Below are 24,549 nucleotides of genomic sequence, written 5' to 3'. Positions count from 1 at the left end.
AATACATGGCTTAGGAATGTTTTAGGGTAGACAATAAAACATGGCTATTAATTGCTGGACTGAACGTGTGAGGGTGGACAATTCCAGTGAATGCAGGAGACAAGACACGTGCCCCTGAAACCTTTTGGCATTAACACAACCACTTGTTTTATTCACACTATGAGTAATTGGTAATTATGGGAGACTAAGTACTAAGGAAGAAATATCCAGAAAGCAAAGGCTTTCTTAAACCCTAAACCAACCTGGAAAGCATTCTAGGAACCATTTTACCTGTCCTGGGGTGGAAGCACTGAGGACTTAAAAAACTGAAATAGCACTAGGTTAGAGAAAGTCAGTTTAAATAATCTAGAACAGTGATGACGAACCTTTTAGAGACCGAGTGCCCACGCTGCAACCCAAAACCCATTTATTTATCGCCGGGTGCCAGGTGGGCATGGCCCACTGGGTGGGCATGGCTGTGGTCATGGCAGACTGGGTGGGTATGGCAAGGTGGGCGTGGTCACCTTGATGTTGCTTATGGGGAGGGACGCCTGTAGAGGCCAGGCAGGTTTGGGGGAGATCCAGGGGGTCTCTGGCAGGTGGGGTGGTGAGCAGGAGGCTCGTCCTGTGGGCTGAGGCAAGGCAAGGCAAGGTAGGGTAGGGAGCCATTGTCACAGGGCAAGGCGAGGGAGGGGCCTGGGCAGCTGCTGCCTGACACCATCGGCCCCCGCACACAGAGGCCAGCGAGCGTGTGGGGCCAACAGTATCCGTCAGCAGCCATAGCCTGCTGGCCCCTCGACCGGCGCACTCTGGGGCTCCGCAGCCCACCGCCAGCAGTTCAGAGAAGCCGCCTCTGAGCTGGACGGCTGGACGACAGCTGAGGAGGCGATGTAGTGGGTCATGCCCAGGAAAAAGAGAGCATGTGAGGCCAAGAGGGATGGGACGGAGGGGGGAGGGAAACCAGCTGTGCTGGGATGCATCTGGCCATGTGGGACCTCGGCAAGTTAGTGGGCGGCTGGTTGAAGAGGGACGGTTGCCATCTCCGAGGCATGGTGCTTGTGCCCACAGAGAGGGCTCTGAGTGCCGCCTCTGGCACGCGTGCCATAGGTTGACCACCACTGATCTAGAACATTTCTTATTTAAAGACCAAGCAAGAACAAGATTCCCTGTGTGGGACAGTTCCTAGCCATCATTTCTTAGTAGAAAACCTTAATGAGGTAGAGCTCCTGGGTTGGTTTCCAAATGTTTCGTTCCCTAGCCTGATAACAAAACGTTCAGAAACTAGTCCACAAGCTCGGGGACAAACCTACATCCTCATCCTCCACCTGAGCTAAAGATATTTGCCATTCTGGCAAGACAACCTTACTTCTGCAATATCCCGGTGGCTTAGAAAGCTAGTAATTAAGAAAGTGAGTTCCCACGGAGATAAATTATCCTGGCATCTAAAGCTAAGTTGAAACTAATGATATTGTTTTCTTGAATAAAGTTTAGATTATCAGCCAGGAGAGGGCGGTATCCAGGTGGCCCGACAGGTTGCTTAAATGCAATTGTAGCAGCATTTACCATACCTATTAGCAGCTCCTGAAACAAACCTTATCTCTCCTTGGCCTTACAAGTGGGTGTATAACCAAGGCAAGCCTCTTTAATGTGCTACAGATAGACACAGCAAGCACACCTACTACACACCACATGAACAACATTCCAGGTTTGGATCCAACATGCATACATTGTATAAGACAGGGGTCTGCAAACTTGGCCACTTTAAGACTTGTGGACTTCAACTCCCAGAATTCCTCAGCCAGCCAGGGCTGGAGGAGGAATTCTGGGATTTGAAGTCCACAAGTCTTGAAGTTGCCAAGTTGGAAGACCGCCTGGTATAAGGGAAGGAGGGAGGGAAGAAGGGAAAAAGATCCAACACTCAATGCTGGTTGAATGCAACTCATTCAAGTTGATTGTAGCCTCGACTTACCTATTCCTGTATTTGCCCCTGTGATGATGATCACTTTGTCACTCAGGTCTCGGCCCTCTAAGACTTCCATTGCAGTGGTGTTGCCGTCATACTTCTGTTTCACGTTGGTTTTCATGGGATTATCTTCCACTGTGAATGCCATTCTGGGATCAAGGAATGTGGTCCTTTTGTTTATATGGCTTTGAAGTAAAACAAGAAGCGTATTTTCCATGTCAATCCCTCATTTTATTACAAGCACAATACACATCCATACATTAAATCAAAATGTAAACTCAGCCTTCAGGTAGTCGAGAGAGTCATTTCAATCAAACTGAAGATACCAGATTCTTTTTAAAGTTTCTTAATTCAGATAAGTATCGTAAAATTAAATGCTGAGAGTCTTTGATTCTACTGACTTTGCTTCAGTAAAGAGAGAACAACAGAATGGGAAGGAACCTCAGAGGTTCTCTAGTCCAACCCGCTGCTCCAGCAGGAAACCCTATACCACTTCAAACAAATGGCTGTCCAATCTCTTCTTTAAAAGCATTGGACCACCTGTAACTTCTGGAGGCAAGTCATTCCACTGATTAATTGTTCTAGCTGTCAGGAAAAGATCAGCTATCTAATTTAGATCTCTACAACAACTAGGTCAATGACAAGCATCTTGCAATTTTTCAGAAGAGGTCTTGCTATAAAAATGCAGTGTGAGTAAACAAAAATGATTAAAAATACAATGAGTTTCTGGAAGGAGAAACTCAAAAAAAAAAAAACACCCTTCATAGAGAGCTTCTAATCACATACCTCTTTTGCATGATCTAAAAATCCAGTTGTCAACCAACCTTGGTTAAATCAAAGCAACACAGGAATTACTTACATGAACACAAGTCTTCCTTTTGCTACGGCTCCTATGCTGAGCAACCTCTCAGAGTGTATGAAAATGTTTCTAAATTTCCAGCAGGACATCTCATTTCTTAAAGCTGTTTAACAAGTCAGCTTTAACATTGCAAAAACCAAAGCTTCTAATTTAAATAAAACTTAGGTGTGGCTTTGCGAGGTGTAGGATTAGATTATGTGGCAATAGCACTTTAGACTTACATACCGTTTCACAGTAGCTTTAAGCCCTCTCTAAGTGGTCTACAGAGTCAGCATTTTGCCCCCAACTGGGTCTTCTTTTTACCCACCTCAGAAGGATAGAAAGCTGAGTCAAATTTAAGCCCTGTCCAGATCGAACTCCTGGCAGTGGGCGCAGTTAGCTTGCAATAGTGCATTCTAATCACTGTGCCACTGTATGTAGAGAATATCAGGCAAAACAAATTCTTTCCTCGAATTCCTTTTTTTAAAAAAATATGCAAAATAGATCGTCTAAACCAGGGGTCCCCAACCCCCAATCCGTAGACTGTACTGGGCCGCGGCATGCCAGCAACTGGTCCGCACAAACACAGCCCCATCTGTGAGATGCAGGCAGCACATAACACCATGCACTCTCCGGTCTGCGGAAAAATCTTTCTCCACGGAACCGGTCCCTGGTGCCCAAAAGGTTGGGGATCTCTGGTCTAAACCAATAAAGGAGAATAATTGAAGCTCAGGGTTGAAATGAGGGGTCCATGGTGCTCTCTGAGCTTGATAACCTCCAAGAGCCTAAACATAATATATATTGTGGGGTCCCTGGTGCTCTTCTGAGCCTGGATGTTTTCTTGCAGACATTTCATTACTAACTAGGTAACATCACCAGTGCCTTGATGTTGTTACCTAATTGGGTAATGAAACGTTTGCAAGAAAACAGCCAATGTCAGAGTACCAAGGAACCCCCACAATTCTATCCTAAGCAACAAATATTCTCCTCTATTTGTATAATATATATCAGTGGTGGTGAATCTATGGCACAGGTGCCAGAGGCGACACTCAGAGCCCTCTCTGTGGGCACGCATGTCGTCGCCCCAGTCCTAGGCCTTCAGCTGGGTTTTATAAAACCTTTTCGCTTTAGGCCTCCGCCGCCCTGTACAAAAAAACAAAAGGTTCAATCAATCAGTCAATTTCAACTTCTCGTGGGAAAAAAAAGATCTTGCAAAGTTGGAATTGATTGATTAAACTTTTTAGTCCCACCCAGTCTGCCGTTACCACTGCAGCCACGCCCACCCAATGGGCCACGCCTACCTGCTACCCGACGATGCATAAGTGGGTTTTGGGTTGCAGTTTGGGCACTCGGTCTCTATAATATATAATATATATTATATATTATTTAAGTTTTTGGCCAGCCTTTGCCCAATACGAAAATGGAAAAATCTGGCTGTCTATTTATAATCTCTCCACTTTTAAAGGCCCATTTCCATAAAGTAAGGAAGAGGACTTATTTTGTGTCACTTCTAAGCTGTAGGATAACCTCCTTTAAAGGAACAGTTCACATTCACCCTTCCAGATTCTTTTATTTAAAAAAAGCATCAAGACACACTTAATTTTTTGCTTAGTCTTTGAAACTAGTGCTTCATCACTTTTAATATTTTTAAAGACTTGTCCTGGATTTCATGAGTGCATTGTTTTGCCTTGCCTTGCAACTTCTTAATCCTTCTTCACAGCAAGGCAGAAGTAATTAATAATTTCAGCATACACTGGCGAATCCCAGTATCTGTTATAAAAACAGACAGAAATATGCAAAAGGGCTGCACACTGACTTCATCTTAACAAAATGTATCAGCAGAGGATTTAATCAACAACAGACGCAACCTAATGGTGTTACATATATTTTCCTTGTTGTTACTTTTAATAGAAAGTAAACGCACATACTTTTAAGAGGATTTGTTTCTTGTCATTCTGTTACACTTCAAAAGTATCAGTTCACATTTCTTGGGGGAAAAAAGTAGTTTACATTCTTGTGTTGCTATTTAATTTACATGCATACATTGTGACTATTCTATAATTTTAAAAAAAATAAAACTTGACCTGTTGTACTAACAAACAGGGTAAACAGAATGTCTCCCTAGTAGTTGATACCTACTATTCTGGGAGTTGAAGTCCACAAGCCTTAAAGTTGCAAGTTTGAAGACCCCCGAGGGAGGCCCAGTCAGGAAATTGGTAACACAATCATTATAGGAATGCTGTTTGATTGTTGTAGGGCAGAATAACATAACTGTGAAAGGTTGCTAATATTTCTTTATTCCTTCTTATGCCAAACAGAATCAATGCAAGATTTTGAGGGGGGGGGGGTTTCCTCAGACTTTCTTGGGATAAGTTCTTATTTCTTCTCCTTTAATAGCCCTTACATTCCTTCATTATGGTTGTTTCATTCTCTACACCAGTGGTTCTCAACCTGTGGGTCAAGACCCCATTTGGGGTCGAACGACCATTTCACGGGGGTCGCCAAACAACACAGTCCGCCATTTTTTCCCCCTTTTCCTTAGCTGTGCTTCTCCCTTTTATTCTATTGGCTTTTGAAAGCCAATAGAATTAGACTCTATTCAAGAGAGTCTATTCTATTGGCTTTCAAAAGCCAATAGGAATTGTCCAGGCTGTCTCTGCCCTGCTGAGCTCGCCAAAAGTCCCATTCTGCAAATGGTGCTGCACCAGTTGAGTAGTCCTCGACTTATGACCGGTTGAGTAGTCCTCGACTTACGACCGGTTGGGGGTTGTGGCATTAAAAAGGTTGAGAACCACTGTTCTACACTAACACAATACAAATTTATTTGGAAGAGGATTTTTATTTGGGGAAGGGAACAGTTGTTTGCTGTAAAAAAAAAAAAAAAAACACCTTGAAGGCAGTAATAGGTTTTAAATGTAACTCTTCTGAAAATGTGAAGTATGAATTTTTAAAACATAGTATCTATTGGGGCAATTTAAAACATAAAAAACAAAGGAATGACTTCTCTGGAGAGTGTTTTCCTCTATTGCCCCTAGTAGATGGGGAAAAAAACCTAAAAACTTCTATTTCCCTACTGATTAATTCACCCCAAATGAGTTTTAACTAATTCTTAAATCTATGATAATGAATAAGTAGCTACTAATGATTGAAAGACAAATTCCTCTTGTGTTTTGCCAAGCAAGAGGAATTTAATGGCATAGAAGGATTTGAAATCACTAGGCTAAGTTAGTCTATCAAACTATCAAAGTCTACTCTGGCAACAGCTGTCCTGTTAACTGGCCCAAGGCCTTCCCAGGGCTTGCTGAGTGGAAACAACAGGCATAAGAATTTCTGCAAAAGGATCTGCTATTGTAACTTAGCCCTGACTTCTTTAAAAGTCTGACTTGAAGCAAAAGTTGTAGGTTTTAAAAAATGTTTGTGTTCATTACTACATCGCTCTTTCTCCAGGGAGCTTGTAGCACTTCAGGACAGATTTTTAATTTTGAATAACCCCATTGTATTGTAATATAACCAAACAAAGCCAAAAGAAATACATACACAAGTTAAATCAAAGTTCATTTGTAGAGAAAAGCTCCATAGATTAAAGTCTCTGATAGCTATCATACCTCCAAGTGCATAGCAGAAAAACACACACATGCTCTGTCTCTCTTCCTGCTTTTTTCTATATGCAGGGCATTATTTAAATCGAGAACTGTCATTTTCTAAAACACCTTTATTTTTATGCGGACCCTACTCTATCCCTTCTTTTGACTACAGCAAGCAATAAATCTCCTTATTTATTCAATCTGTACACCGTCTATTTCATATATATGATTCTGGCAGCTCTCAACAATGAAAAACAGAAAGAACCAAAAATATTTTTTAAAAGGAGCAAAGATTCAATCACATTGAAACCACTATTTAAAACCCAATTAAGATAATAAGTCAACAGGTGAATTAATGGATGTTTATCCTGCCTGGAAAAATGTTCTCTTCACAACCATCCCATGAAGGAGACCGGATTGAGAGAGAAGGACAGGCCCAATTCTTTCCAGTACATTCCATAACAGGATAATTTAAGTCTCCATCATCCTAGTCCAGGGGTCTCCAAATTTACCAACTTTAAGACTTGGCTAGCTGAGGAATTCTGGGAGTTGAAGTCCACAAGTCTTAAGGTGGCCAAGTTTGAAGGCCCCTGTCCTAATCTAAGGCCTTAACCCACTGCCTCTCAAATCTGCAAAAGCATTCAGAAAAATTCCAACTTACTCCACAAAGTAGACTTGTCCATTTTCATCTGTCTCCTGTTCCCATCCATACGGTAAGTCTAGAAGGAGAAGGAGAAGTTGCATTCAGTGCTGCAGTTTAAATCTTTCATCAGTTCAAGGAGTAGGCCTAAATTTCTTTGTTGTTTGGAACAGAGTAGGGTAAACAAGCCACAGGGTATTGGAGAACCAACAAAAACAAGAAATGTTTCCACTTGCTAACAATATAACCATTTCTGAAACTGATATTTTGTTCTGGGTACACACTAAAACAAGCCATCTGCACAAGGTTTCTAAGTCAAGCTGAGTAATCTGCAGTGCCTGAATACAACAAATCATGCAAGATGACCGTGTTTCTATGGTGGCTATAGAAGGAGAGATGATGCCATAGAAAAGCAATTTGTTTTAGCTTCAAGCTCTCCATCCTCTTGAAAATGCTGGATTCTAAGTAGCTTCTACTTGGATGTTCTACAACAGGGGGTCTTCAAACTTGGCCCTTTTATGACTTGTGGACTTCAACTCCCAGAATTCCTCAGACAGCGTGCCTGGCTGAGGAATTCTGGGAGTTGAAGTCCACAAACCATAAAAGGGCCAAGTTTGAAGACCCCTGTTCTACCAGATCTGGCCGATGCTCTCTTCCACGGGGTCTCAGAAATGATTACTCTGAGCAGAGAGGGAAGAAGGGATATTGGAATTTAAAATATGGAAATATCGCTGGTGAATTTGTTAGAGGACCTCTGCAAACTCCATTTATCCTCATTCCATTCAGAATAAATTCACATTCTACACTGTATTCCAGATCATGTGATGCAGGCAAGCATAAACACATAGATATATTGTGTTTTTTATTTATTGTAAGCTGCCTAGAGTGGCTGTGAGCAAGTAGGCGACTATATACATTTTCTAAATAAATATATATATATATATATATATATATATATATATATATATATATATATATATATATATATATATATATGTATGTATTTATTTTGAAGTGGCAGTGTTTCTTTAGTGGCCATTGGCTTTTTAGTTATTTTAAAGATCCTGGGGGGGGGGGAAGTATCACTAATGCTATCATGTTAGATGCCCAAATTCTAAAATCATACTAGTCTTTTGCATCTCTGTATCTTAAAATTTAATTCTTTTAAAGGCAACAAGAGATCTAAAATCAATACTAATTTTAGTCCACTCTAAAGCTGGATTGTAGATATTTAAAGCTAAAATGCATAAAGACCAACTTCTGAAGTGCTTATGCAGCAACACAATATTAAAATAAATCAAACCAAACAACTTGTTCTTGGTCGTACAAGAATGACTAGCAACTTTTCCATGAAGAGGGGGGTTTTCCCCCCACCCTTTGTGGAATCCCTCTCCGAGAGAGAGATGGATGGTTCAGAAAGGTTAAAAATAAAATAAATTTAACAAGCAAAGTCTGAATACAAACCTCCAGCAACTCTTTTCCGTTTCCCAGATTTTGGATGATCCCATTGAGTTCTCTCCTCCAAATGACTAAAAGAATTGGAAAACATATCCATCAAGATTTGTTCCTGTGTGTATATGCACATTCAAGTCAGTTTTAGACTAATGGCAACTGGCTGGATAAGTCCTTGAAGTTGTCTTGGCAAGGTTTTTTGCAAGTGATTTCCCACTGTCTCATTCCTGGGGCTGAGACAGGAACTGGCCCAAAATCACCCAGCTGGCTTTGTGGCTAATGCAGGTCTGAATGTTCATGGTATTTTTCCAGTCTGATGCCTTAACTACTACCCCAAACTGGCTTCCTATTGGTATTTCTACATTATAGTTAATAATTTATTTTCTCATTCTCATGATAACTCTACTAGTATCTTTTAGTTTTTTCATCTCATTCCAAGGTTTGGGTGATGGCAGGATAACTACAAACATGTCAACCCACATTCTCAAGGATATAATTTAGAAAGTTTATCACACTACCTCAAAATAAAGAAATAAAGCACATCATTTTAGACACTCCCTTTATATCGCCCTATAAAAGCAATCAATCGGCATTAACAGAGTATTACTTGCTTGACTCACAGATATATGAATTTCAGACTCAAGAAATTCAATTCAACAGTCAATCTACCCACTAAATTCCAATCCAGATCTCCAGGTACTGGGAGGGTGCCAAGAGACAATAGATTATATTATATAAAGTAGCAGCGCTGGTTCATGTCTTCCCTTCTGGCAACCAATAAAAATTGTGGTATTTGGATTTTTAGAGCAAGGGTGTCAGTTATGTTTACACAAACGGAGGTGTGATGGCCAAACTTTTAGGAATCAAAACCCAAATCATATTGATACATGACCCTGTATTCTTCTTTTTTGGGGGGAGGGGGGGCATACAGAATCTGTTAGGTCTAGGGGTCAAGGCTAAAATTCAGGAGACAATGATTTTTAGTCCCAACGTAGACATGAAAGCTGGCTGGGTGACTTTGGGCCAATCACCCGGAGACTGAGTTTTAGTCTCACTTCAGGCACAAACGCTAACTGGATGACTTTAGGTCAAACACCAGGAGATGGTGAGTTCTAGCCCCACCATAGGCATGAAAGCCAACTAGGTCAGAGGTCCCAACCTTTTGGGCACCAGGGACCAGTTCTGTGGAGAGAGGTTTTTCCGCGGACCAGAGAGTGTGAGGTTTTGTGTGCTGTCTGCATCCCACGGATGGGGCATTGCTTGTTTGTGCGGACCGGTTGCTGGCATGCCGAGGCCCAGTACTGGTCCATGGACCAGGGGTTGGGGACCTCTGAACTAGGTGATATTGGGCCATCCCTCTGTCTCAGCCCAACCTACCTCACAGGATTGTTATTGTGGGGAAAATTGGAGGAGGGAAGAGTATTAAGTACAGGTAGCTCTTGACTTACAACCACAACCTCCCCTTTTCCTCCTCCCTCCCCTCCTCCCCTTTTCCTCCTCCTCCTCCCCCTCCTCCTTTTCCTCATCCTCCCACTCCTCCCCTTTTCCTCCTCCTCCCTTTTCCTCCTCTTCCACCTCTTCCTCCCTCTCCTCCCCTTTTCCCCCTCCTCCCCTCCTCTTCCTTTTCCTCCTCCTCCCCCTCCCCTTTTCCTCCCCCTCCTCCCCTTTTCCTCCTCCTCCCCTCCTTTTCCTCCTCCTCCTCCTCCTCCCCTTTTCCTCCTCCTCCTCTTCCTCTTCCTTCTCCTCCTCCTCCCCCTCCCCTTTTCCTCCCCCTCCTCCCCTTTTTCCTCCTCCTCCCCTCCTTCCTCCTCCTCCTCCTCCTCCCCTTTTCCTCCTCCTCCTCTTCCTCTTCCTTCTCCTCCTCCTCCCCCTCCCCTTTTCCTCCCCCTCCTCCCCTTTTCCTCCTCCTCCCCTCCTTTTCCTCCTCCTCCTCCTCCCCTTTTCCTCCTCCTCCTCTTCCTCTTCCTTCTCCTCCTCCTCTCCCTCATCCTTTTCTTCATCCTCCCCCACACTGGAGCCCCCTCTGCGCCCCCACCCCGCCCCCGGGCGCCCCCCGGCTCACTTGGCGTAGTAGACCCAGCCGTCCTTGGTGGTGCGCTCCTCCCAGCCGGGCGGCAGCTCCTCCTCGCTGTCCGTGTCGTCCAGCCCGGCGAACTGCAACGCCGCCATGCCCTCAAGGCGCCCCTTGAAAAGCCAGCTGCACTCCCGCCTCGCTCAGCGGACCGGCGCAGCCCCTTCCCACAGTCCGGAAGAGCCGGCGAGCCCCCGCCAATCGCAGGCCGGCGCGGCCGCGAGGGTCGCTGGGAAATGGAGTCTCCGGCCCGCCGAAGGCACGTGGAAGCCACCCAGCTGTTGGGGAAGCGTCGCGGCTGCCGCGCGGCTCACGTGCGAGGGATGCTGGATAGGTGGAAGGACGGCAGGGTCTAAGGCGCAGGGGTCAGTGCAAATAAGCCCGGCTGGCGGAGTTTGCTCCGGGTAGTCACGCACAACGGGGTGGACGAGCTGCGGTGGCTGAGTTCTTACTATAGGCTAAGTCAGAGTTCCCACGCTATCCTGTCCACAGCCGGCTTTGGGTTTCCACGTTATCAGCCCTTCCCAAATCCCAAATCCTTTATTGTCAAAGTACAATCTATGTACGATGAGATTGGCTGAGCCTCCCTTCGTGCACCCCCCCATCACAACTCACCGTGACAACAAACACACAATCTTGTTACACCATGTGAATTTATTGCACAAGAGGTGGTCCAGACAAGAAGCACCCACCATTTACCTTTATTATAAAGTGGAAGTTAATGGACTTTTTTATATAAGTTAGAAAGCACTTTCCCCGTCCCTTCATTTTATTCTCCCGAAAACTAGAGAGCCCCGTCGGAGGCATAGTTACTAGGGAAATTAATACTAATAAAATTAATATTAATATTCCAAATGTAGTGTAAATGGTGCCAGTCACTCGCTTTAATCCAAATCTGTCTCACGGGGATGCTGTTGAGGGCTTAAAATGGGGAGAAGCACGTGTGTGAATCGGTTTGAGCAACTAGACTAGAGGAAAGGCAGGCTGCATACGATGAATAATAATTTCCTTCTTGTACCTTAAGTTCCTCTGATTTCACCGCTGAAGTTTTGTTTTACACTGACATAGCAGCACGGATGAAAATGCAGCAGCAGAAATGTCATAACGGAAGATACCACTAGATGGTGGAGCATACAAAGAAATATGGAATATCCTAGATTCACAAGATTTTATACATATAGGAAAAACAGTTTGAATCCCTTTTCAGACCATATATTTTTTATTAGAAACCAATACAAATGGACAACATGGCAGGCTTTCATATCCAGGTTGCCCTAGATCCTACGGTATGCAGAACTACCCTTGACTGCAAGAACTTAACCTTGACTAGAACAGCATAGCAAACACGCATCTTTTTGCATCAAAGTAACTTACTTCTACAAAATGGAATCAAAACAGCAACGGAAACTAGAAAGGAATTATTTACTTTGGACATTCAACTTTGTAACATTTTGCAGAAGATAGATGTCATTAGGGTAAGTAAAATGATGCAAATCCTCCCCCATATCAGAAGCATGAAATATTAAGTAACATTTGGAACAAGAGACCTGGCTTTAAATTCACCCTTGATAAAAGAGTGTCGGTATTACTTATCCAAAATATAACCCAGAGCTGTGGTTTTGAGGAATAAAATCCAGGCACCCCCAAAGCCCTGTAATTTTTCTGAAATGAATTCAAATTTATGGGTCTGGGTCTGATCTGACTAAAAACTTAATCATAATTAAGCTTGTTGATTTTGCTTGTATTTTTTCTTCTTCCTAAAATCCAAAAAAGTATAGGGGAAAAAAAGCTCTTCTCTCTTTTTTTTTGTGCAGCAAGGGGCAAGAATGCCCATAGATCTCTGCAGATAGGCTGTCGTCCTATCTGATCATTCAAACAGGGTAGCAGATAATCCATTCTGCTTAAAATCTTCAACCACTTGTTTGGAATGCTGGATTTTAGCTGCCAGGGCCTCAAAGATATCCTGTTGATCCACAGCAGTGGCCACCTTATAAATCAATTCTTCCATTGACTCCAAACCTCTCAGACCAAGATTAACTCCACAGCCTGCCACAGAGTGAGTTTAAAAAAAAAAAAAAGGAAAAAGAGAGAATTTTTGTTCTTGTTAATTTCAGAATGGACCAATGTTTCTGTCATGTTCTGGGAGATCAATAGTTATTTTCCTTAACTGGCAAGCATTGTTTTGGGTATAAACAACCAAAGATGGAAATTAATATGAGCTGTATTTATAGAGACTGGTAGGGCCATGGCTATGTAAAAAGATGGGGGGTCTCAACCCCCCCACTCAAAAGGAGTTTTTGTATAGTCCTCATTTACTGATCAGAGTTGAGATCAGCAAATAAAAGCAAACAATTCACCCTTCAAAAAAACTCCAGGAAAGAAAAATATTATACAACAAGAAAATATATTAAAAAGCAATCAAGAAAGCAAAAAAAACAACAACTCACCTCTGTGTAATTATAATTATAGTTATTCGTCTCTCATTTGATATGTCTTGAGAAGTTCCAGGGTGCTTAACCAGCTTGCTGATTAAACACCCTGAAGATAATTTCCCATCGCACTCAGATCAGGCCGGGAGGATATGTTGCAGAGCCCATCAGTTAAAAATTCTGATTGGCAGGGTGCAGGAAGAAGGCCTTTTGCAAATTAACCTGCCCTGTGGAACATTCCCCCCACAAAGGTAAGGCAGGCCCACATTCTTCTGTGCTCTCAGAAATATCTAAATAACATGGCTTTGCCATCTTCCTTGGGGCTCATAGAGAACCATGGAGCCCTGGAGTTCATAGAGGACCATGGGCCTCCCTCCTGCCTGTTTAGCTTTGAATTTTAACTACCTTTGCCTCTTAATATAATTTATATTCTATAGGAGAAGGACTGGCAGAACCAGGGGGCGGCGTTAAAAGAGGGATTAGTGTAGAATCCCTACATAGCCACAAACAAACTAAATCCAACTTCCTTTGAATTCCATTGACCTTTATCTGACTCCTAGCAGGTACTAACCATTAGTTGATTCCTATGCTTTTGTGTTTTTTTTTAAAGCAATAAATCAGTTCAATTGGACTTTCATCTGTGGACCTGATCTTTGTACCAAACATAGCTTCAGTGTTTTACTCGTATGCCACCTAGAGATGCTCTGTAAGGGAGAGATATTTTTTTTAAAATTTGATGTATAAATAAATATATAATCCCCTGGTTATTAGAAAATCTGACCTGTGTCAAAATTCAGCATTCTGGCTGCTTCCCCTTCAACAGTGACCACAATATTGTCGTCAGCAAGGAGAGCGGTTGTCACCCGTCGATGGGACAGCATAATTTCAAAGAGTCGGTGACTGCACCGGATACAGTGGAGCATCGGTTCCCCAATTCGTGGCTCAATGTCCATCTTATAAGCGTTGAAAGACTGCTGGAAGATACTTTTCATTATCTGTTAGCAAGAGAAACCAGGCCCAAAAGCATAAGTGCGCTGACGGCAGCCAAATTTTCTGAAATGATTTCCCTTAGATGCAAAACCCAACACACTTGTGTGGGGTGTGCCCAAAAGGTTGATCATGGATTCAGGTTGACTTCTTTACAGAAGGCAGTGTTTGTCCCACCATCACGAGACATGTTAAAGAAATCAGGGTATTACAGTTGACAAAACACAAATGCAGCAAGCGTGCTCAACCATGTATATTGAATATATCAAAAAGGATCAAAATCAAGTTTTCTGATGTGCAGGCAGAGGGATCCTATACCTACTCATAACAGAGATGTTTCATATAGATTCACGTTGTTAAATATTGTGATTACATAGCAATTCAAGCAAGAGTTTGCAGGAAGATGCTGTTTCTACTTGCCTTCAGCTGTTGACCTTAGAAATAGCTCTCTTTTCATTTGTTTGTAAAACCTGGAATTTTGTATATTCAAGTAAAACCATTTCCTATGTTTAATTGGTGCCTTTGGGCTTTAAAATAGGGACACCCAGTGCATAAAGGAGCCTTTAGATAGTTCCATCTCCATGCTTATACTGCCAAAACACAGAGACAAAATTACTCATTTTCAGTGGTGCCATTATATGCTGTTTTTCAGTCTAAGGAAGCACAAACATATTACTTTACTAATGTGAGTACAAACAACTTTTCTCTTCTAAGAAGGATCAAAAACTCCAGCCCCATCTCTCCAAGGGATAGCATTGATTCACTCTCAATATCAATTAAAAAGGGGTAGCCCCCCCAAATGGAAAACACTGAGTTTCTGGAAACCAGTTACGTATCTGAAGCTGCTATGATTCATTTGGAGCAATGAATACAGCCGGTAGTCTAATAACAGAGCATAAACATTCAAGATGACTCATTCACTGTATCTACAACATTGCCTCCCTTGCATGGAAAGAAATCAGTTCAAAAGACGGATCGTTTTGGATCAAACATTTATATCAGAGATGAAGAATAGAATGCTAAGACAAAATAATAGATAGGATCAGGACAAAAACATGTTGTACCCTTTGTGTTCAAATTCAAATTCAAACTCAAATTTAAATTAATTTCATTTAAACAATCAAGTCTTTATTACAGCCATCGACCAGAACACATTTAAACTGTTAAATGTCAATGACTGTAATAAAGATCTGAATGATTGATATTTAAGTAATCATAAATTATATAGTCATATGATTATCCTGTCATGAGCTTAACAACTTTCCCAGGAGAAAAGTATATACAATTCCTAGTACAAGATCCACACCTATTAAGGACAGGTGAAATGTCAACATTTTACACCAAAATATGCTTAATACACGTAGCTATTCACTAAATATTTGCTACAATTTCTTTTATGGGCTTTATGCTGGCCAATAATTGTAATAAATATAGTATATATCTATTTATTACATATATTAGTCCCTTGTTGAACCATTTAAACAGTCCAGTTGCAACAGTCCACTCTACAAGTGTCTGGTGCATGTATTTGTAGGCTTAGTAGGGAGGGAAGCATCTACTAAATAAGCACCTTTGATTTAGATAAACCAACAGAAAACATATTTCTGATTGGTGTGGTTTGAAACTAACTTCCAAATGGACAGAATGAAGTAACAGCCTCTCTTCTATTTCACTGGTGCTGAAAGTAGAACAGTTGCACTAAATACTCACGGTAGAATTGAGTGTATGATGCAGGAACCTTATAATTTTGGAGTCAGAAGCAGGGCAAGCCAAAGCCAAACAACGATTGCGGAATGTACCATAGATTTTGAGATGGAACGCAGTTTTGGGAAATTCGGTTTTTGTGGTTAATTTATCCATGCCATAAGCAGACAGATCAAAGTACAAATTATGAGCACGAATCTCTGGAGTGGGCACCTATGGGTTTCAGAAAGGAAGAGGAGAAAAAGAAGTCAGTTACATGCTTGTTAATAAATTTAATAAATATACAATTCAAGATGTTACTACATTTAAGGAGGGGTCACTGCCCCAAATACGATTTTGTTCACAGATGGCAGAAGGGAAGAAATAGTTTTGTTTTTGTTTTGTTTTGTTTTTTTAAAGCAAATCTGGGAAAATCAACCAAAGCCACTGCTGGCATAACTGAGAGAATTTAAAAAAAAAAAAACATTAAAATTTAAAGAGTTTGCTAGATGTATTTTGGGTCAGATGGTAGAGTATTGCCTTTTTCCAAGTTATTATAGCCTCATTTTACAAAGAGAATAGTGAGCATTTATTAAATGAATAAAAGACCCCATTCTAGCTAGTGCTGTCTTACTAGGGTCTTACCACCTGCTGTCTGAACTTTTAAAGATATTGATTGATACTGATATTGAAGTTGAGAAGTTTTTATGTACAAAGTAGTTTTGTTTTTTTTATGTACAAAGTAGTTTTGTTTTTTTGTCCACCTTTTGTATCTGGACACTATCTATGTGAATCTATTCAAATCAACTCCAGTCTGAAGGAGCTACAAGTGCCCAAGTATAATTTTCTGAAATATGATTCAGAATAAAGCCACAATAATAATTTGCTATTTCCAAGAAAGCAGGAACAGAACTATTTAGGTTACAATTACAAGGAAGAAAGTCCAGATTTGACATTAGGAAAATCATAATTGTACCAGCTGTCATCCAGTGCCACAAACTGCCACCAATGTGGTGAGAAATGTTTTAATTAAAAACATTTCAATTAAACGTTTTAATGGATACCGCTCTGCATTGCAAAGCACTGGAGCTGATGATCCATAGGGTGCTATCCAATTCTATAATTCTGGTTCTACTTCAAATTTGAACCAGATTTGAACCAATTTATACCACCCCTATAGAAGCGATTAAAGGACCATTGCCTTGTTTATGATTACCTGCCGTTGATCAGATCTCCCAATGACTGCATTAGCTCCATAAGCATTGCAAGATTCCACCATATATTCCTGGTTGATTCCAAGGATCCCACTTGATTCACCACAGGTTCCATCCGCTAAGACAATGATCTTTGGCCAATCAGAGGCTAAATTGTTTTTTAGAAATTCATCTGAGAACTAAGGAAGAAATGGAAAGACAAAGATAGACCCACATCTCACATATAATCCCCAAGACTATAGTTTGGGAATAGGGTTCTGTCTTGTCAAGATGTGAACACAAACAACAAATCAACCCAATGGGGGAAAAAATCCCTATCTTTTCAAAACCCCTCCACTAGAAGTGGAAAAATCAGATTTCTCCAACATAGTATGCTATTTTTCTTCTCACACAGCATTCTATACAACAATTATAGGAAACACTTTTTATAACTGGTTCTTATAGTCAACTTTAATTATAAGCCAACAAAGCTTTCCTTAGAATATGTGTGTGCTTTAATTTTAGCCAAATGTCCTTTGTTTGGTTTTGTTTATGGGGCCATTTATCTGTCTAAATATGTACAATAATAATTAACCGTTCCGTTTTATAGATTGTCTCAATACCAGATTATTATTACCTAATCATAAAAATCTCCCTAGACCTGTCAATTTTATGCATGATAAAGCAAGCTAGTTGTCGTATCCTGGATGTACTTTTGAATGAATCTGAGTTAATTCATGAAGAGAGAATCATGTATGTTATGCTTATTTTGATTTTTAAAAGTGCACAGAATTTGTTTAGGTTTAGGAAGAATAAACATATTGTTTAATTAAATTAAGCATACATGTTTATTTCTGTAAACTTTCTAAAATGTACTGTAGCCTTTTTATATTTTTCAGCTGCAACATCCAAACTCTTCTTCCAAAAACAAATGCATAAGCATGTCTCCTTCCTCAAAAGGTGATTTACACTGAGAGAGAATAACAGCAGATCCCAGTAAATATTGTGAAACTTTTTAACCTCTAAGCCAGCAAGGTCAGTGATTTGCTGGGCTGAGGGCATTAAACTGAAGAACGTTAGTCAAAAGCTATACAATACAATACAATATCTTTTCTCAACCCCCACCCCCCAAATAGGGATCGACAACTGGGGTCACTGAGTTCTTGTTTTGAGGCCCCTCAGCCAACAGCATATGATACATGTTCATCTTCTTTGCAGTTTCTCCAAGCATCATCCCCTTCCTGTTGATGTGCAGCCCTCGGCCGCCAAGAAGTTGACCTCCTACAGGGTCTCTGCAATGACTGGCCATTAAACTGATCTATCTTTTACAAACAAGGCGGAGAAAGACATGCCTAAATGCTCAGAGACATTTCTTCTATCTTCGTCTGGATTGACTCCTCACCCTCGCTCACCTTGGTGCCCAGCAAGATCCGGAGAGCCAGTTGCCTCGTGTGCTGCTCCAGAACGCTGAGCAGATGCTCCTGGAAGACGCCCACCTTGGTGAAGAAATGTCCCTTGTTGTCCCAGCAGCCTTCCAAGCTGTCGAAGTCCACCCCCAGCCCCAGCAGGAATCGGATGCTGCTGGGGTCGAGCGCGATCTGCTGGGGCCGGCAGAGGAGGGCGGCGCGGGGGCGCGCGTCCAGCAGCGTCAGCTTCAGCACCTTGGCCGAGCGGACAGCAACTAGGGCGGCCGTCAGTCCCACCGGGCCGGCACCCACCACCAACACCGAGACCTTCGCTCTGCTCCGGCGCAGGGCATCCACACTCAGCTTCACCGCCACGAATAACGCCAGGGCCAGTAGCGTACTCAACCCGACCTCTGCCGACAGATGCTCCAACTCCAGCCGGGAAGACCCGGACAGGGCCTCTGAAGTCTCCGGGACGTCGCCCTCCATTTCCAACTGAGTCCTGGGCTACTCCAGCTGGCCAGATTTTAACATCTGTTGAGCTTACCTTATCATTGCTCCTTTGAGGAAGGTTTGCAAAACTCGACTTTGTAGCAGGTTAAGGAGCCGTCTACCAGTTAGATCTTCTAGAAAAGGGAATAGATAGGGAGATCCAAACGCACACTACTCCTGACCTGGCTACTGAACTGACTCATGTTCTGGGCTCACCTCATACAATAAGTTGTAAATTAACCTTATCAGTTGGCTTCACACCACACAGTAAGTGATAAAGAAACTAAACAAGCTTAAAATGAACCCAGCTGAGCCAACTTTGCCAAAGCAGCCTTCATATCATTAACTAACCCGCTTAAGCATAATGTGCAAACACAGACCTATAGACCTAATCAGTCTGCTTTAACTCATCAAGTACAACATTCCAGTTGGCTTCACACAACATTCTAGATTAGGTCAAAATGAGATTTTGTAGTTCGTGACATAGCACATTGTGGTACAAGCCTTATCTCTGCACTTGATTAAGCCCAGCCATCACCGTTAAGACATCTTATGAAATTCTGAGTGCAATGTAACACCATGCCACACCAACTCATGGTTACAGCATTGGTTTTTTACCAAGATATTAGGACAGAATAAAGTGGAATGGAACAAAATAGAATTAGATTAACTGGAGCTTGCTGCAAGATATCCTGCAGATATGGTTAAGGTGAAGGGATTTTAGGGAATAAAGCAAGATTGACATTGAAATTTATGTTATATAATTTCAATTTATTGATTTAATAAATGTGTGTGTGTGTGAGAGTGAGTGTGAAAAGAAAAAGAGAGAGAGAGCGAGAAAGAGAGAGCAAAGGGGTTTGGGTTTTTGTTTGATCATTTTACTGTTTCATGGCTACGGGTTTTACTGTGATTGTGAGAAATCCAGAATATTTAAGATGGACAACAATATATATCTTTTAAATAAAAAAAAAAAAAGTAAACTTACAACCAATATTTAGAGCTGTTAAAAATAACTTTATTAAATGTTATGAAGTTTAGAGAGAAAGATCTATCTGTGCTAGTAGTGAAGCATGTTAGGAGGTTACATTTTATAGGGGAGGTTGTCCAGCTCTATGCTTATCTATTGATTGACAGCTATACAGTATGACAAGATTTATTTTTGTCCTTCTCCTACAATAATTTTAAACATTCATTTCTATAGGTGAAGATCCATTTCAATAATTAGAAATCTTTCCCTGGTTCAAATATAACAAGAAGATAAAGACCCTAAACCTGGACTTTAAAAGTAAGATACTCTACAAAAGTTATTCTGTCCTCTAAAAGACAATGAAATATTTCAATCTCCATTAGATCGATGGGATGGTGAGTGCATCAAATCAAAGTGTTTAACCAAGATATGAATTCATTTCCCAAGAAGTAGTGTGGTCAATCAAGATTCAGATAAAGAACCAGATTGTAAAATTTGAGCTGGAGTAGAGAAGAGAGATCAAGTTACTAGCAAAAGTTAGAATGAATCAGAAGCAAAATAATGTAATGAGAAGACCATTCTCTAGAAGTAGAATGTATCTTATTGGTTTAACTAAACAAAGCTGAATGTGTCTCACTGTAACTAGACTAGGGATCTTAGGAACAAGTCTGCTACAATTCAAGGCCCATTAAATCCATGTTCAAACAGCATGCTAATTTCAATAAAACTCCAGAAACTGCAAGTCATCTGCCTATCTGTGATCATTCCACTTCCCCCCCCCCCACAACTAGTGGCTGAATGAGCAGCTAAGGACTTTACTCCACTCCCACGATTGTAATAGATATTTTCCTCAAGGTTGGCAAGTCTTGCGAACTGTCATTTCAGCACACCTTCCTACGGCCATCGTTGGAAAGAGGACTTAAGGGATCAGGAATTCACAGACATAACGTTTAACAGCGCGACAGACCTCATCCACCCATTTTCCTTGACCTGGCTGAGAAAATAAGACACAGTTCTCACGCTTCCCCCCGTTGGGTTGCGAACGGTCCCAGTTGAAGTAGTTCAGGACCATTCCGTTGACATCCACAAATTTGCCCTCATTTACCATGTCAGTAACCCCAAGCCAAAAGTCTGCTACCCCTGGCAAGCTTTTCTTGCTGTACTCTCTCAGGGCTGTGGTTTCATCTCCATCTCTGGGAATAGCCAGGGTCCCGCCTTTGGCTATGCAATCTTCGTTTGCTTCATGGAAATGTTTTGCACCTTCAGACACCAGGTAGCATTTCTTATGGATCTTCGTTCCACGAAGGCAGACTGTGAATGGAATGAAAAGCACACAAGGAGTGGAGGAAGCCCTCAACTTAATAATAATATTAATGATAAAGTTGGAAGGGACCTTGGAAGTCATCTAGTCCAACCCCCTGCTCAGGCAGGAAACCCTATACCATTTCGGACAAATGGCTGTCCAGTCCCTTCTTAAGAACTTCCAATGTCGGAGCATTCACCGCTTCTGCAGGCAGGTTGTTCCACTAGTTAATTGTTCTAACTGTTAGGAAGTTTCTCCTTAGTTCTAGGTTGCTTCTCTCTTTGGTTAGTTTCCACCCATTGCTTCTTGTCCTGCCTTCAGGTGCTTTGGAAAATAGTTTGACTCCCTCTTCTTTGTGGCAGCCCCTGAGATATTGGAACACTGCTATCCTGTCCCCCCTCGTCCTTCTCTTCATTAAACTAGACACACCCAATTCCTGCAACCGTTCCTCAAATGTTTTAGCCTCCAGTCCCCTATCATCTTTGTTGCTCTTCTCTGTACTCTTTCTAGAGTCTCAACATCTTTTTATGTCGTGGTGACCAAAACTGGATGCAATATTCCAAGTGTGGCCTTATCAAGGCATTGTAAACTGTGATTGCTAAGCAAAGTGGTTGTTTAGCGAGTCATGCCCAATTTTACAAATATGTAGCCTTTTTTGGATAAAGGGCATATTTTTGCCCATTTTAAAGCTGCCCAGGAGAGCAACATCCCTATCCTTTTTTCTTTAGCCCACGGTAATCAAAAAGTGCTTCCTTTGAGCTCCTCCAAATCTCCTTCATTTTGGCTTCATCAGATATCTGGGGTTAAAATTGCACGATAAAAAAATGTTTTCCATTATCCTGACTATACTTTTTATACAAGTTTTATTTAAGTCACTTCCCTCTCTCAAGTTAACAACAAGACTCCCTAGTTGCAATCTGACCTCTAATCCCTTGAACATTTTAATTACTCTTCCATCACCATGGTAAAAGATGGTTATCTCACAATCATCATAGAGAAAAAGGAAAATCCAATTGAACCATTCAGAAAAATCAGTTAAACCGTTCAAGAAAAGTACTGCTTAGTCTCTTTTTTAAAACATTCAGAGATGGACAACCCATAACTCCGGGGATAGACTGTTCCCATTGTTTGACAAAACTTATTTTAAGGAAATTTTTTCCTGATTATTTCACTAGTTACTGGCTCCATTAACAAATGGAATTTAACCATAGTTAAAAGACTTAACAGTTTCATTCACAACATGTTTACTTTGGAAGGTCAATTTCAATTAGGATTTTTTGGCTTGGGATACTAGGTCAACCCAAGCTGTTGGTTTACTTTATGCTTCAACGGACAGTATGAACTCAGGAAATAAATGAGTTCAATATTCACTTTTAGTGTATTATGTGAACAGAGTAATACTTATCCTCTGTTTACCAGGATGGAAGATGGATGACCTTGTGAGGAAGGAAGGGAAAACGCATGAAGGCATCATTAATGACTACAGCAGGATGCTATATATTCCCCCAAATTATCTTCTCTTTTTTCCCAAGGGAGTGAACATATTTCCAAATAAATCTTGGCTATATCTTGCTTTTTAAAAAGAGTGCAGATAGACATGATAGACCCAGAGATATTCTTAGAAGTTAAACAGGATACTGGAGAAACCAGAAGTACATTTGAGCATCAAAGATGGATGTTCTGGGGGGTGCTGGCACCATCTTGCCTAAGTCTGCAAAACATAGGTTTTATCTATTGACTCTCAATCTTTTAACCTTCTGTAAATCTTTTTTTTTTAAAAAAAAATCTGTAAATCTACAGAACTATGTTATTCTTCTATTAGAAAATTTGGTCTTGAGGGCAGTATAGAATGGGTGGAGGAGATAAAAGCAACTTGGGAGTGTTATTTGCACTATTTCAGCTTGGGGGAAAAAACCCCAGCCCCTTCTAGTACACCTCACTGAATTGACAGTATACCGCAAAAGAAAAGAAGTGTCTTATATTGACATTAGAGCGGGCAGAACTAGCAGCAAATACGAGTCTCCTTGGCTGTTCATGGAAGGTAAGATCTGTAGCTTCCATTGATTTTAGTCTTGCAAGCTGCCAAAGTAAAGTCAGTTCAGTGCTCAGCAAATAATTCCCAGACCAGGGATTTTTAAAGGGTATTTTAAATCACCTTTCAGCATCCCACAGTATGAATAGCTTTTAGTGCAACAAGAAATGAAATCATATTTGCCATAGTCTCCTCCCCTCCCCCATATTAAAACTCTAATTAAGGGCAGGTAGCAACTGAAAAAAAAAATAGATCGGGGAGAAGGATACATCTAGCAGACTTTTCTGGAGGTAAAAGAAAACCACACCAAAACTTACCTGTTTGTAAGGCTTGCATTTCTTTCAGCGAATTTACCTCTTTCCAAAGCTTGTCAATTTGACTCCTAAGGTCACCATTTTTCTCTTAAATAGGTAGAAATTTAGAGTTTAGTACATTTATTAACACTGAAATATTAATATTGTTTGAATACAGTTACTGTATATTATTTTGGTAGGCACACTTATGATTATACTTTTGATATTCTTCATTGTATGCAAGAGTAGAAACCATAGTAATATAATCCTAAAAAAGTTTTTTAAAGTTGCAGAGTGATGCAGCATGATGAGTGTGTGCATGCTCTTAAATACCGTATCTTTTTATGGTTAGACCATCGTACAATAATAAAACAATTCTGTAGATAATCACCTACTACCTACTACAAATATTATTCAAGTGTGTTTTTGTATGTGTGTATGGAATATATGTGTATGTATCTATATCTATATCTATATTTATATGCTGCCCTGAGTCCTTTGGGATTGGGCGGCATATAAATACTGAAAATAAATATATCTATATCTATATCTATATCTATATCTATATCTATATCTATATCTATATCTATATCTATATCTATATCTATCTATCTATCTATCTATCTATCTATCTATCTATCTATATAGATAAATAGCTAGCTAGCTAGAGATAGAGATATAGAGATAGAGATATATGCAAACACACACACACATAATATAAATGAGGAGATATATATATATATATACGAGCTTGGTAATTATAATTTATATGACTATCATACTTTTTTTAATCTACTGCACTTTGTACAAATGAGTCCCCTATTTCCTTAAATTTATCCATACAAAATCTACATTTATAGGCCATCCACTCCTAAGAAAAAAGCACGATCAGGTCTTCAACCCATTGAGTAAATGAGGCCATATATTTATCTTTCCAATATCCGTAATATCTGTCTTTTAGCTATAATAGGGACACAGAAAATCCATTTATATTGTCCAGTTCTCAGATTTCCTGTCTTAGGTGTATAAAAAAAAAAATATTATCCTCTGAAAAGTTTTGCCTTTTGGCTCCATCAGTTACCTTTTGCTCTCTGCTTGGCGGGCTTCTTTGTCTTGAAGGAAGAAGCTTGGCCAGCCACTACATCCAGCAAAACTAGGACTATGAAAAGGAAAATCAGGCAGCCTCCAAGCTTCATGTCTCTTCAGACGGTGAGCAAGAAAAAGCCAGTTACCAATT

At 40.8% G+C, this 24,549-nt stretch overlaps 3 protein-coding genes across 8 annotated transcripts in view; all 3 read right to left on the bottom strand.

Annotated features, from left to right (window-relative positions):
• The window catches only part of WWOX (WW domain containing oxidoreductase), a 490,323-nt gene extending 479,595 nt beyond the window's left edge, over positions 1-10,728 (bottom strand). For all 6 annotated transcript variants that reach the window (XM_039327474.1, XM_039327475.1, XM_039327477.1 and 3 more), the window contains exons 1-4: positions 10,519-10,728; positions 8,469-8,533; positions 7,026-7,083; positions 1,949-2,127 (exon numbers count right to left, since the gene is read on the bottom strand). In XM_039327474.1, coding sequence (XP_039183408.1) covers positions 1,949-2,127; positions 7,026-7,083; positions 8,469-8,533; positions 10,519-10,625 — 409 coding nt within the window. In that variant the 5' untranslated portion in view covers positions 10,626-10,728. The remainder of the gene's footprint in view (positions 1-1,948; positions 2,128-7,025; positions 7,084-8,468; positions 8,534-10,518) is intronic.
• Positions 10,729-12,329: 1,601 nt separating this feature from the next.
• Positions 12,330-16,959, bottom strand: LOC120300898. Its single transcript, XM_039327438.1, has 4 exons — positions 16,843-16,959; positions 15,654-15,860; positions 13,738-13,951; positions 12,330-12,573 (listed from the first exon to the last, which is right to left on the bottom strand). Exons 1-4 carry the CDS (start codon positions 16,903-16,905, stop codon positions 12,395-12,397), a joined length of 663 nt encoding a protein of 220 aa, XP_039183372.1. The 5' UTR covers positions 16,906-16,959; the 3' UTR covers positions 12,330-12,394.
• Positions 16,960-19,734: 2,775 nt separating this feature from the next.
• CLEC3A (C-type lectin domain family 3 member A) lies at positions 19,735-24,549 on the bottom strand. Its single transcript, XM_039327546.1, has 3 exons — positions 24,394-24,549; positions 23,337-23,420; positions 19,735-20,995 (listed from the first exon to the last, which is right to left on the bottom strand). The coding sequence occupies exons 1-3, from the start codon at positions 24,506-24,508 to the stop codon at positions 20,604-20,606; spliced, it is 591 nt and encodes a 196-aa protein (XP_039183480.1). The 5' UTR covers positions 24,509-24,549; the 3' UTR covers positions 19,735-20,603.

Source organism: Crotalus tigris, unplaced genomic scaffold (assembly GCF_016545835.1).
Source record: "Crotalus tigris isolate CLP2741 ecotype Arizona unplaced genomic scaffold, ASM1654583v1 scf7180000024362.2655971311:6658466, whole genome shotgun sequence".
Classification (NCBI taxonomy): Eukaryota; Metazoa; Chordata; class Lepidosauria; order Squamata; family Viperidae; genus Crotalus; species Crotalus tigris.
This window is presented reverse-complemented; position numbering and strand designations above follow the sequence as displayed.

Coding starts and splice junctions, on each gene's coding strand:
- LOC120300898 (XM_039327438.1), bottom strand. CDS start 16,905: ATGGTGGAATCTTGCAATGCTTATGGAGCTAATGCAGTCATTGGGAGA. Junction 15,861..16,842: donor GGAGATCTGATCAACGGCAG/GTAATCATAAAC, acceptor TGAAACCCATAG/GTGCCCACTCCAGAGATTCG. Junction 13,952..15,653: donor ATCATACACTCAATTCTACC/GTGAGTATTTAG, acceptor TCTTGCTAACAG/ATAATGAAAAGTATCTTCCA.
- CLEC3A (XM_039327546.1), bottom strand. CDS start 24,508: ATGAAGCTTGGAGGCTGCCTGATTTTCCTTTTCATAGTCCTAGTTTTG. Junction 23,421..24,393: donor CGCCAAGCAGAGAGCAAAAG/GTAACTGATGGA, acceptor TACCTATTTAAG/AGAAAAATGGTGACCTTAGG. Junction 20,996..23,336: donor AATGCAAGCCTTACAAACAG/GTAAGTTTTGGT, acceptor TTCCATTCACAG/TCTGCCTTCGTGGAACGAAG.